The sequence below is a fragment of the Cryptomeria japonica genome, chromosome 7 (assembly GCF_030272615.1).
Source record: "Cryptomeria japonica chromosome 7, Sugi_1.0, whole genome shotgun sequence".
Classification (NCBI taxonomy): Eukaryota; Viridiplantae; Streptophyta; class Pinopsida; order Cupressales; family Cupressaceae; genus Cryptomeria; species Cryptomeria japonica.
This window is the reverse complement of record NC_081411.1, coordinates 441,596,291-441,610,635: the sequence shown is the minus strand read 5'-3', so window position 1 is coordinate 441,610,635 and position 14,345 is coordinate 441,596,291. Positions and strand designations below refer to the sequence as shown.

The 14,345-nt window shown below is 38.0% G+C and overlaps 1 protein-coding gene across 1 annotated transcript in view; it reads right to left on the bottom strand.

Moving 5' to 3' along the window:
- The window catches only part of LOC131030426 (mitochondrial pyruvate carrier 1), a 123,167-nt gene that overhangs the window by 518 nt on the left and 108,304 nt on the right, over positions 1-14,345 (bottom strand). The window contains exon 4 of the mRNA XM_057961263.2: positions 1,407-1,542. Coding sequence (XP_057817246.1) covers positions 1,407-1,542 — 136 coding nt within the window. The remainder of the gene's footprint in view (positions 1-1,406; positions 1,543-14,345) is intronic.

The following is a 14,345-nucleotide window of genomic DNA, read 5'->3' as shown; positions in this document are numbered from 1 at the left end:
GTATTAGGGAGAGCAAAAAAATTTCAGATTCTAGGGACGGTGGGTGGATGACTATTAAAATAATATATATATTTATTTTTGAATTTTTGAAATATATATGAATTAAATATAACAAAAACAACTTAGACAACTTAAAAGAAATTGAAAATTTAATAACATGAAAACTTAAGTATAATTGCTAAAATATAAATATGAGAATATACAAGTCAGTCTAAAACAGATACAATTATAAGGTTGGTAAATTTAACTCGCTTGGAGTAAGTTAGTCATAGACACATTAAAGAGATCATTGAATAAGGATCTCTTCTTGATATTTGTGAGCAGCTTTAGTAATTTAATGTTGACTTAAACTCCATCTGAACAAGGCTGTCAGTTGGCATTTGAATAAACATTTGAGCATCAATAAGATGAGATCACAAGTTTGCCATGTATTTTATAATTTATTCCTGATTTCTAACCAAAGATGCCATCCTGTCTATGTTTTTGGTTTTCTCTAGCAAAATTGATGCCAAATAGCTGGATTTTTCAATTGTTTGTTTTTTTCTTTTTCTTTTTTGATTCTTATTTTTTGGGGGGCTGCTGGGCACACAGTAACATCCCCGGGATGGTCAAGGGATGCCTGGACAGCCCCCAGGTTGTCACAATGATGCCAGGGTGCTCCCAGATGTCCCCCCAAAAGGGAGATGTTCCCAGGGGCATCCCAACGAAGAGGGTGTTGGATTCTGAGCAACTGTCCCTCCATCCCCAGGACATCCCTGGAAGATACCAAACCTAATTATGGCCAGAAATGAACATTTAATAGAAAATAAGGAATGACAAAGAAATTACAATTGGCGATAAGTGATCATGTGATTTTTCTCCCCAAAGAAAGATCAAGGACCTAAAGCTGAAGGCATGTAAATCTGGTAATAACACCCCTTGGCTGTCATACTATCAATGTAATTCAATTTCTTCCCTGCTACTAACAGGTATGATGTGCAAATTTTCAATGTTTTCCAGTTATTTTGTGTATATAACTGGACTCAAAATAGAAAAACAATAGCTATACAAAGAAGCATCCCCAGATAAATGAGGCGAAATGAAGAGTTACTAAGTTAAAAATAAAAGGCCTTGTAAAAGAGGGGTCCCAACAAGGGATCTAAAGTAACAGTCGCGTTAAATAATAATTGATTAACCACAAATACAATACTTTTCTAGCAGAAAGCTTATGAAACAGTGGGGCTGGAAAAGCACTATTCATGGATAAAATATTAAAACTTATAGAAGAAAAAGAATAACCACCCAGTACATACTCGTTCAAGTTGCAGTACATTTTTATATCAATTATTTGAAAACAACTTCTCTGAAATTGAAGAGGTACTGTCCTGTAGCATTCCTAGAGAATCTCAAAACAAGTACTTTCATACCCATTAGCAGAAGCCCATCGAGAAAACTGATAAAGTTGCACAGTCTCATTTGAGGCATGGCAAGCCAAAAGCAGATAATTGCGTGGTTGAACCATCCAAGCAAATCTCATGAACAATCCAGAATACACACACATCGCTGCAAGACCAAAAATAGAAGACCATATCAGACATGTATAGAAATATAATAAAAATTGTATATTTTCCCAATTTTTCCAGTTAATATATATATATTCTGAATAGGATATTGTTCACCTTATTTTTAAGAAAATGTTCAAGAGATAACTCTAATAATCAAAGAGGCCAGTGCATCAATGCAATTGAATTATAGAAGCTTTCTGCAGCTTATGCTACCACTCTGATATGAACACTCGTTTAAACAATAGGAATCAAAACTTAAATTTTATCAAAAAAGAACCAAAAAAAAACAAAAATCATAGCAGAGGTGTTACTAAAAAAGTGTAAGCATGTATTCACTGCTTAGTTGTATCAGCAATGTGAAAATCAAATAGATCTTATTTGACAGGGAAAAGTTTAGTTCTGAGAATGCCACAGCTAGTTCTCATAAATGATATTATTTATTGAAGCATTCATGAATCATAACTAAATATAAAGTTATTCAACTAGCCACTTCAATCACACACACGCACGCACATGCATGCACACATTTTTTCGCCGTATCACCCTACCGGGTTCTGATACCCACAAATAATAATGGGGAATAAAAATGCTTCAAGGGATTATTAAGTAGGATATTAATTGTCTGAACCATATTTGCAGGTTTCACCATAATAACACTGTGGTAAATAAGTGAAGCATGATGACCATCCAGATGGAAATCAGACCTTTGCAAAGCCACTTTTTGCAGTTTCTTGATTTTTAAAATAACTTGGAAAAAGGTCTTCAACTGCAAGTGTGTGGGTTTAAGGTTCCATTGACAAGTGAAGTGGAAAAATGTAGAAAAATGATGTGGAAGTGGACAATGGAAGTGAATTGAGAGTGATATCTGGTTGCACATCAAATTCTTATAAAGGGGGAAATGAAGGAAAGGAAAGAGATGGATGGAGAAGGGATTTGTGGGAATTCCATGTGGAAGTGGATACTGGAAGCGGAGCTCACATGTTTGGATGCAAATGGAAAAGCCACAAAGGTGGAAAGAGAGGATGTCACAATGGCATCATGGTGACATCAGCATGGGGGAAATTGCTTGGAGGATAGTGACATCAACAGGTGGGAGTGACATCAACAATGAGGGTTTTGAACAAGGATTTTGTGAAAGAACCATCCAAACAGGATGCAGGAAATAGGGGGCTAGTTGGATGGAAGATGGAACTCCACAAAAGGAAGTCCTAGGGAAAAGGGCTCCAACTAGATGCAGGAAGTGCAAGTGCAACTGCACTTGGATGAAAATTGAAGCTCAAATAGATGATGGAAATCTGCATAAAAAAGTCACTGGCAAACGTTGAAGTGGACATATGCGGAGAAATGTTACTGAAGTGAACATTGGAACAGAAATGAAAATGTCTGATTGCACTTTGAATTCCTGAAAAGGGAAAAAGGGGGAAAGTGAAAAGATGAGTGGAAAAGGAAGCTGGCAAAAAATGATGTTGAAGTGAACTTCTATGAGAAAACAATGTTGAAGTGAACCTTGAGAGTGGATGTGGGAAGAGATCAGGTGCACTTTCAATTCCCACAATGGTGGAAAGCAAAAGGAAGTGGAGTAATAGGTGAAAGAAATTTACAGGGATTCAATATGGAAGTGAACATGGATGCCGAATAAGAAAATATTCAATTGGGGGTCAAAATTCCGCAAATGTAACATTGGTTGCAAAAAAAAAAAGTTTTCAGAAAAAGGTAAGGTGAATTGGATGTGAACAATATCTGGTTGGGGCATCAAATTCCAAATTTGATTGGAAAGGGAAGTCTTGCAAACTGCAAAAAATTCTAGAAATTGAACCAAAACCTCTAGACTTGGATTATTGAGACCCTAGCAACATTCAATACATGAGTAGGCATAGAGAGGACAACGAACGATGCTTAAGAAAAATTGGCAAATAGAAACCCATACAAAATTTCTCAGATTGGCTATACGTGATGACTTAAATGAAACATAAATGCATAGAGGTATTGCGACTCAAGAAAAATGTGGCATAGCGGGATTGAGTCCCAACACACTAAAGATTACAAGTGTTTCCAAAGCTTCAATTTGGGCAAAACTTCATGATGCAATTTTCTTCTTTGCAAGCAGGCATCAATATTTCAGGTTAATATCTTATACTTTGATTAACTTTTCTTCGTTTTAGATCTACTGTTATTTGGATACGAATCACTTCAAAGTTCAAACTTATCTTCATAGTATGTTCATGGGCTCAAATCGAAAAAAATCTGTACAGTGAGAATTCGATATTTTTGTAAAAACAAATGTCTAGACTCAAGTTCTCAACTACTATTTGCATTATACCAACTGTTGAATCCATTTTGGTGAGGCAACTGGAATAGTAATAATATTAAGTGTTGGTGAATCCCATTTTCAAACAAAATATGAGGTTCGGATTTTTCTTTTGCATCCTAGCACAATATGATAGTCATTGGATCCATCTCAACAAGGAGATTGCAGCAATGTAACTTGCTGATATTCCTATTGTAGTGGCCACAACACACCCTAGTTCTAATGAGCTCAAGGCCACTGATATTTTTCCTAAATTCTTAAAACTATAAATTTGTGCCGAGATTAAATTTTGAGTAATTTTCAATGGTCCATGCCAATACTGTTGTGTTCTTCCCATCAAGCTCCTTACATTGAAATTTCATTTGCATATTTATGTTCATTCTTATTTTCACTATGTGACATTTATCCATCTTTCACCATGTTTATTAATTATCAGGTTTTATTATAAGCATTTCTTGGCATGATTTATTTCTATTGCTAAATCTTGCTTTGCTTTTTGGGAAACCTTCTACAGCTATTCAAGCTTCTATACTTATTTCTGCAGTGGAAATGAATAATGCAAGTATTCCCACAAGGGTTTCATTTAAAAACTTTAACTTGTGTAACTTTACAAATTCCAGGTCTTTATCATATGTCAGGTTTTCAAGGCTCTCTCAAGAGCTATCTCATTTGCAATATTGTCCCAAAAGTATGTTCTTAAGCATTCAAGAGCCCAAGGATGTGAAATATCCTTAATTATTTTTATCCGAGATTGTTGTCTTTTTATTAGTCTCGGGTGTATTCCAATGGCCTAGGTGCTCAAGAATGCAGCATGTTTTGAAGCCGGGTTTGTATTTCTTTAATTTGTATAAAATTTTATAGATCACATGTGTGATGTTGCTGTAAAGATGGATTTGCCAAGAATATTTTTCTAGCATCCTCTAAGATCATTCCAGGTGTTTTCCATACTGGAAATCTTCTCCGCGCCTTTTCATTTTCTTTTCTTATAACCTTGCTCTCCTAGATAACAGGAAATTGCCACATGGCATAATCCTATTGAGCTTCTTGATGGAGATTTTCTCATCTTCTCCACTTTCTCTGGGTCGTTTGAATTGCATCCTTTGAGTATCCTCCCACATATTTCAACCTCAAGAACTCAGATTCCTTTGTGAAATATTATTCCCCTTTTCCTCAAATTCTCTGACATGGTGCTCTGTGGTACAATCTCAAGGTTTTTGTTCTCCTATATTTTTCAATGAGTTTGATTCTCTGAAAGAGCAAGAAAGCAATCATTTCTTTTAATTGAAGAGTTGGGAGGAAAAAATAGGCAGCCACACCCCTGGTCTGGATTTGATTCCAGCAAGCTTCAAAAAGCACATTGTACCTCATGACAAGGATGATACTATAACTGAAGATAAATTGGACCCTAACTTTGGAAGAGGCGGCAACAACTTGAGTTGCCCCTTGTATTCTGTTGGTTGAAATTTTTGTACACCTGTGAGGATGTGCAAAATTGTGGTTTTGTGAGTATAAACTCTCCCAATTTAGTGAAGTCTCCCCCTTTTCTAACACTTAACTAAAACTAATCTAATCTAATATGGGTGGGACAGCAACCCTTTCTCTTGTTTCACAAAAGATTATGTTCTTTCCTCTTCATAGAAAAGAAACAACAATTTTGAAGTAATAATAACAGCAATTTAAAATAAAACCAAGAGAGGAAATGAAGTTTCCTAAAAGCACAAAGACTTCCGTCACCTCCTCCGCGACAGGAAAACAGCAAACAAGCACAAAGTCTTGATTTTCAAAATTCCTATAGACCATTTTTCAGAATGATGAAATAAGAACAATGTACAACATATGGCAGTGCAAAGTCTGCAAGTATGATGCAATAAGAACAACGTACAGCATATGGCAGCGCAAAATCTGCAAGTATGTTGCACCTTCAAGTCACTTAAGATGGGAATTACTACAAGCACAAAGTCTTGCAACTCTTCTCAACTTCTAATAACAAACTAAACTAATTCCACCTTCGATATTTGCAGCACAAAGTCTACAGATATTTAGAGTGAAGCTCTTCTTAACAATTTTCCACAAACTCAAACAAGTACAAAGGAATATTCCAATATGACATAAGAACACAAAGGACACAAAGTTTGAAATTCCAACTCTTTGATATTACTTGAGAGGAAACAATTTACAACTTCAAAGCTCAAAGTCTTTATGAGTGCAAAATTTTGCAGAGTATTCTTGCTTGCCAAAAAGAAAAATTACATAGAGTACCCTCATGTATATATAGGAAAGGGTCTGCAGGCAAAATGTGGGAGAAGTCTAACAAACTAAGACTTTTTTCACAACTAACTGTGACTTATTCAAATTACAGTTCTATTGCTAAACAACTTGTAATATGTTTACATGTAATTACATTTTACAAAATTACAAGTGACAATTCACTTGTAAACATAACTTCTTACATTACATGTAACTTATCGAAAACAAAAATGCATCTACAAAAAGTATGTGTCAAAGGACATTTTTATTCTTTTTCATTTCTAGTCATGCGGGACTGGAAACTATTGATGGATTTCTGCAACCCATCAGGATCCAGACCCGCTGTATTTCTAGCAACCGCAACAATCTTGACGATGACATCAAAATATCTAATTGTTGCCTCTCTGTGTTTCTCAAGAGTGGTTTGCATCTTATCAAAGAACACCTGGTAATTCACGAACTTGTGAATCAAGGCTACAGCAAACTGCTCCAATTCCAACTCCTGACGAAGGCTAGACACTAAGTCAGCAAGAATCAAATTTTCAGCGAGCAGCTCTCCATCATGACTTAAGATTTTGCAAGATATTTTGTCAAAACTAGAGATGATATCCTGCTCGGCTTCATCACTCATTTCAAGACTGGCTTGCACATCTTTGATGAGATCTTTGATGACTAATGACTTATTTGTCATGAGTTCTTCAAATTCTATGTATCTTTCCCTGTTCGGAATTACCATATTGTTGCATAGAATTTCTAGTTTGATCTGATCCATCTCATGCCAGATCTTCAAGTCTTTCTCGACTGAAACTAGACTCTAGTTGAAAGTTTCCAAGGTTTGGTTCAGCTTCAACTTCGCTACTCTTACATTGCTCAACACGTGCAATGCTTTCTTCACCACTTTGAACAGCTCTCTCCAATTGTTTTATAGATTCTTCAGAGGTGGAGGAGGTCAAAGGATCAACCTGCTTTGAAGAATTTGTGATCTTTTGGATCAGTGTGATGAGCTATGAATTCTTCTCTTTGAGCTCATTCTTCTTTGCTAGCAGCTCATCGTAACTTTGGACCAACGAAGCTACAGAATCTTGGGCATCATGTTTGAGACCAGAATGTGTTTGTTTCCCAAGTTCCACCCTCGTGAGCCTGTAGTCTGACAGTTGCATTTCTTCTGGTGGTTTCTCAACTAGAGGCTCTGCTACTTTTGCATATTACATTTTATTACTGTCTACCACCACTCACGAAATTGTCTTCACTTTCTTGTTGGTTCTTGGCTTTGGTCTCCTGAGCTACTAGAAATCAAATATGTCTGGAGAGATCTCTTGCTTTTTCCTTTTAGGTGTGATTGAACTCAACCAAGGGGGTAGTTCTAAAGAGTTCACACATGTGATAGCGACTATGGTTTCTAAAGAAACAGGATCAATCTGTACCACAGTTGTCACTCCAGGAGGAGCTTTTGTCTAGACAGAAATAAGCATCTGCTCGGATGACAAATCATGACTTGCTTCTGTCATGAACTTATCAAAACTCATGGTAGAAGTATCAATCTCTGGAAGAGAAACATTGGACAAGATGGCATCTGAGGGATTCACATCGAAAACATTCTCCAAGCCACCGTGAGAGGTCTCAACAGGTACTTCTATGCTGGTACAGGTAGATGTACTTGGTTCCACAGGTTCCACATTAACAGTGGAGAAAGAATCCACATCCATATCAATTGGAGACATGGGCACATCCAATGATAATTGGGGAAGGGTTGTATGAGGAAACTCCCAACCTACAAAAGGAGGTGATCCTGTTGTATTCTCCTCGTGGGTATCATTGTCAGCTTCAATAACCTGTATTTGCACTTCTGGTTTTTCCTTCCCTTTTAATGACACTTCTGACGGAGGAATAACCAAAGCCCTGTTGACCCTCAGCTTGATTCTAGTGCCGGAAGAAGTAGCACCTTCTTTAGACTTAATCTTGACCTCAGACCTTCGCACAACAAGTCCATCTGAATCAACTTCCGCTCCACCTTTGATCTTGATAGTCTTGACATTATTGTTCTTCAACCAGGCATTGGTGTTTGTGAGAATGGGCTGAAATCTATCAAAGATAGAGTCACATTCCTTCTTTGACTATTGAGGAGAAGGAAGAGGGGCTTTACCAACTCTTTGCTCTATGTATTCTGGGTCAAGGATTTTACCATCATCCACCATTCCTTCTGGGATCTTGGTCAAATCAAGATCTACAATCTGCTCCAAGGTGACCCTGTTGTAATCCATCCTTCTGATGTCTTCTTCAGTACGAAGATCAACCCATATATCTTCAAGGCAATGAACATGAGTAAACTCTTGATTTTGTCCTTCATCCCTCAATAATCAAAATCTCTCCTCTCCTTGAACTTCCTCAATTTGATTTCTTGAAGTTTGATCTCCATTGCCTTGGCGCTCGCTGAGGTGTTCAAAGAGTACCGACCAATCTACAATGGATTATGGGAGGAAATGTTGATACCTAGCTTCTGATTGGCAAGTTGTATTGCGTGAACTCACATCAGTTGTCTTGCCAACTCCATCAAGATGATCTTATCCGTAGTGTACCTTGGCAGCATGTACGGTTGGCCTTCAAGCATCCAACTCTCATATAGGTGAAAGTTGGGAACTGCAGAAATAAGCACCCGTACTCATTCACTTTCTTCCAAGCTGCCTCAGAGACTCTCATGTTCTTGAGTGTCTTGTCAAAAAGGCACATGAAGTGTCCGAAGAACGCATCCTGCACTCTTCTATAATGAATTTTGTTGGGCCTCAGAGTCAACTGATCATAATATTTCCACACTAGCACTAGCGATTTGTCACCCTTGGTAGAAAGACCAGGAAATTGTCTGAGTGACGTCGCAATATACACCAAGTATGAATTCATATAGAAAGTGAGGGTAGTGGGAACTTGCGACAGCTGCTCACACAGGTAGTCGTTGATGACTTCTCCCCAGAAAAAGTGTGATTGCCCCTTCCTCATGATCACAATATACTTGTACATCCAGATTTCAAACACGTTAGAGTGTCTCAAACCCATTATCTTGCTGAGAAGGGTTATCATGTCGCCAACTTCTTCAATGAAGTCGCAATGATACAGCTTGGGCCATCTGGAAAAACAAGTCCTGGCATTGATGTGTCGGATACAATCAGATCTTCTCTGGTTGTAATGATCCAAAGCACTCTTCATCATCATGTCTGCATACACGGGAGCTGCGGGGACTTTGAAAATCTTATCAATGGTCTCGACTCTCTGCATCCAACCTAATAATGACGTTCCCATCATCATCTCTGATTGTTCTAGTCTCCTTATCAAAATGAGACGCACATGCAAGCACAAACTCAGGTTCTAGGGCAGCCACTGGGAATGATGAGACCAAATGAATATGGCTATTCAAGAGCAACTGCATCCCATGTGTTGGTGAACCCTCTGTTCTGTCTAAGAACTCAGACATGTCCACATTCCCGATCTCTGTATCTCGGATCTCATCAATGAGAGAGACCACCTAAGTGGGAGCAATCTCATTCTAGTATTTGTCATATTTATATTTCATTTTCTTGTCTGAAGGAGATGCCAGCTCTTTTGTCATCGAACAGGAATCTGCAACATTGTGATGAAAACTTAAGAGGGTAAGAACATCTTCAGCAGCAATCGGGGATTCAATAGTCTTCAAACCTTGAAAACCAATGCTCACACCACAACTTGGGAAGGATTTTATCATGAAACAACTTGGACTGACTCAAAGATGCTTTATGGATGAGCTTGGCAATGGGAAGGAAAATCTGATCACAATGGGGTGACTGCAAGTGGAAAATCTTTCTCAATTCGCACTTGTAATCGGGTCTCCAAGCCCTAACTGCAAGTGGAATAGAAAAGTTTGAAAGCAAGTAATGATGGATAATTGTAATCGGGTCTTGGAATCCCGATTACAAGCGACTAGTATATGATGTAGTCTCTTGGAAAGAATTTTTGGCATGGAGGGATGTGACTGCAAGTGAAAGGAGCTCACCAAGTTAAGGGGTAATGATAATTTTCATACTTGCAGTCGGGTCTTGGAGACCCGATTGCAAGTATGCAAGGGTAAAATGATGTTATTAAGACCCGACTACAAGTGTATTTCCTTTGCGACAAAATGAGTTCAATTCACATCACAGTATCATATGATTATTAATTAGATATCCATATCAATATTCTACAAATTCCATCCATGGAAAACATAGGCCCAAAACAATATTCATTTTTTGCATGTTAAAACTAGGGCAGAGGTTCAAGGGTGGCAGCCCCCAGCAAGATCAAGGGGCAGTTCCCCTCATGGAGGTTCAGGGGTCAAGGGTCAGCTTCAAGAGCGCAGAAATCTTCCCCACAATGAAAATTAATGGAGATCAAACCCATAAAAGGCAATGATTGGCATGAAAATAATTACAATTAATTCAAATTTCAATATTTAAAATCAACCTTCTTAATGCAACTGTTAAAAGGGCGATCCTGTGACCTGCCAAGAACTCTTCAAATATGGATTTCCAAACTGTTGAAGGTGGGCGAATGGAAAGAGTAGACAGCTTTTTAAAGTAGACGGATTAAAAAATTTGAATGAAAAGAGTCTCATCTCTCAGCACGTTTTGGTAATATTTTATAGATATTTGTTGGTTATTCACATAGGCTTGGGCTTTTGCTGTTTCTATGTGATAGGTAGGATATGTTACACATTAATTTGATCATTTTATATGTTACTCTCGGTTATTAGCATTTAAGGACAAGGCATGTGGATTTGATTCTACATAGATTGTCCATGCCTTAGCCATTGTCATCATAAATGTTGTGTATCAAAATCACCTCCTTGGGAACTGTTGTGTTGTATACACACATGCCCCATTGCAAATGGGGATCCTGTTGTGACATTTTCACACATCGCCCCATTGCAAAATGGGGACCCCACTTTTTCGCTTTCTAGGTTGGTTGTCTTAGCTTAGCTAAGTAGAGTCTTTTGCTATTAACCTTTGTGTTGAGGAGGTGTAAGGGGTCAAAAGTCAATCAAGTCAGGTGTCTCTTTAGGATGGAGTGAAGACAGTCAGTTATTGAGGCTTTTGGGATAAATGACTCATCTTTTACGTGCAAGGCTAGGGATGAAATGCTAAATTTGACTAAGTATAGGAAAATTTACTTTGCTCTTCAATGGCACTGACAGTCACTTCCTTTGACCTCATAGAGGCCTCAATCAACATAGAAAACCTTTCGATCAAGGATGAGCTCTAGTGTCCTTTAGCATGTTATCTCTTGCAAATTTGAGTGAGTAGGGTAAATGTCACCATCAATCTGATTGATCAAAGCCTATGGTGGCAAAACATTGAATGGGAGAGGTCAAGTTGAACTCCATCACCCTTTGGATCAAGTCTCATTAGCTATGCAAAGTTTCCTTCGTTATCCAAGTGGTCTGATCGCACTTCATTGAGAGGCAGGTTGCAAGGGTAAATTTTGGCTAAGTACATGAAAATCTCCATTGCCCCCTCCTAGGATCGAAATATGCTTCCTTTGCTCCTTCTCAAGAGCGAATTTCCTCTCCAAGCCTTCTAAGGCATCTAAAGTTCCCTTTAGTCATCATATGATGTCTTTGTTCGAGCAATGAATTCAATCCTCAACTAGCAACCTTGAATTTGGCTAAATATAGAGGTGATTTCCTTTGCTCCCTCTTAGGAGCGAAATTGACTTCCTTTGGTCCCTCTCTGGAGCGATTTTCACTTCCTTTGCTCCTTCCTAGGAGCGATTTGGACTTCCTTTGCATATTTAAGGGCAATGAACAAATCTAAAGCCTTCAACATCGTTTTGATCATTAAAAGGATCAAGTTCTTGGAGATTTTTGATGAAGGAAAGGATGGAGATGGTAATATGAATTGACTTCCATTGCTCCCATTTAGGAGCAAAATTCACTTCCATTGCTCCTCACTTGGAGCGAACTTCACTTCTTTTGCTCCTTCATGAGAGCAAAGTTGCTTCTAAGGTCTTCCTTGAAGGAAATTTGACACATCTACTCGCATGGATGGCAAAACACCAAGACATGAGTTGATGAAACCAAGCTAAGTAGTGAATATGAAGTGACTTCCTTTGCTCCCCTTTAGGAGCGAATTTCTCTTCCATTGCTCCTCAATTGGAGCAAATTTCTCTTCCTTTGCTCTTTCATGAGAGCTAAGTCACCTCCAAGGCATCCATTGAGGGTGATTTGATGACTTTTGCACATGGAGACTAAAAAACTTAAGGTATGAATTGGTGACAAGAGACAAATTGACAAGGATGGCAAGAAGGAAGCTAGATGGCAAGTGAAATTCACTTTCATTGCTCCCTTCTAGGAGCGAATTTCTCTTCCTTTGCTCCCTGATTGGAGTGAATTGGATTTCCATTGCTCCCTCCTAGGAGCGAAATTCATTTCCTTTGCTCCATCTTGGAGCGAAATCCACTTCCAAAGCTAAGAAGACACATCTTCTCCCTTGCACACTTATAAGGACTAATCCAAAATCAGTCATTTGTCCACTTGAAGCAAGCATATTCCTTCCCTATAAATGCACTTATCAGACCTGCAACACATAAAAAATCAGAGATCATATCAAATTAAGAGGGTGTGTAAAGGTTATATATCATGTATGTTTTGTTTTGCAGATGTGAGAGGATGATGATGCAAACCGCAAAGCAACACCTTGAAAGAAAAAGAGGAGGAGGATTGCCCTTTTTTTTAATCCTCCAAGCAAGTAGATAAAATCTAAGTTCCAGCAATTCAAGCATTCAATTATTCAACGTAAGTCCCCTTGAAAAAACAGCAATCACAACGACCAACAGAGCTTATCCACATGTCGCGACCTGACATATTAAGAAACTTGGAGTTGTCTCAAGTGATCCTTATGCAAATCTTCAGCGTTTGAGAGACTTTGATCAAGAGAGGATAAGATACTTTTGGGTATTTTATTCTGTGTTTGTATGTGCCTAAAAAACACATCAACAGACCCCTCTTTTTATTTTGCTTGGTAAATTAGTGTTTTGCTTAGTTTAGTTTAGATTTGGCAACATTTCATAGTTTCTGGCCTTAAAGTGAGAAGGGTTTGGTTTTGTTGTTGATTAAGGAACAAGAGTGCAAGTGAAAAGGGGGTGAAATGCTAAATGAAATTATAAGATTTCTTGCACTTCCACTTAGAATTGCAAGCATCAAATCAAACTCCACCTTAAATTGCAAGCCCACCTTGCATTTCTTATTGAAAATATTGCATTTCTTGTAGAATTTGCTCCAAAATGTTGTTCACCCTTGCATTTCCGATCAAGAATGTTGAACTGATCCCAAAACACCCCTCAAGGTGTTGAAACCCTTGCATAAATCTAATTGAAATACATCTGTGGGTTGAAGTTGTGAAGGCTTCTTGTAAATCCAATTTAAAAGATCAAATTGCCAAGGATGAAATTTGTCTTAAAATGCACAATAGGGTGTGAGTTCCACTCAAACATTGCAAGGTTACATCCAACTTCCGCTTGCCAATACATGAAGAAGTCTGATCTCTGCCCAGCTATACATGACTTCCTCAAAGTTCTGACTTGAAATACACAACTACTTGTGATCTCCACCTTGCATTACATGAATGCATGAGAAGCCCGTTCAGCAATACATGGTCATCTTGGAACTCTGCTGTGTAATACATGACTACTTCAAATTCCCGCTATGAAATGCATGAGGTGAAAATTCCACTTAGAATTGCATTTATATATCAAAATCCCATTCAAAGCAATGAGGGCCGACTTGGGATGAAGTTTAACCAAAACATGTGAAAAAGAAGCAGGCCTACCTGATTTGAATTGAAAATGACTCCGGATTTGGAGGGAAATCAACATAAGCATGTGAAACAGAATGAAGGCCAACTCAGCAAAGGGTAAATACGTGTTTTGAATGCATGCATAAGTAAAATCCACGAAATAATTTTATACATAAAGGATTCAAAAACCCCCCCCGAAAAAAAAAAAAAACTATACATGAAAATTCCCGAAAAAATGCAAATGTAACATGATTTGAATGCAAGACTACCTAAAATCCCCAAAATTTTAAGGGAATTACAAGAAACTGTGTAATGATGTAAAGGGAGCGAGTGCCAGATTATAGGGCCAACTTAGAGTATTAGAACCACTAAAACGTGTAGGCGCATTGCAAGATTTAAAACATGTTTATCAAAACAAAGAAAATATCATACCCAGGCCAACCCCTCCTTGAA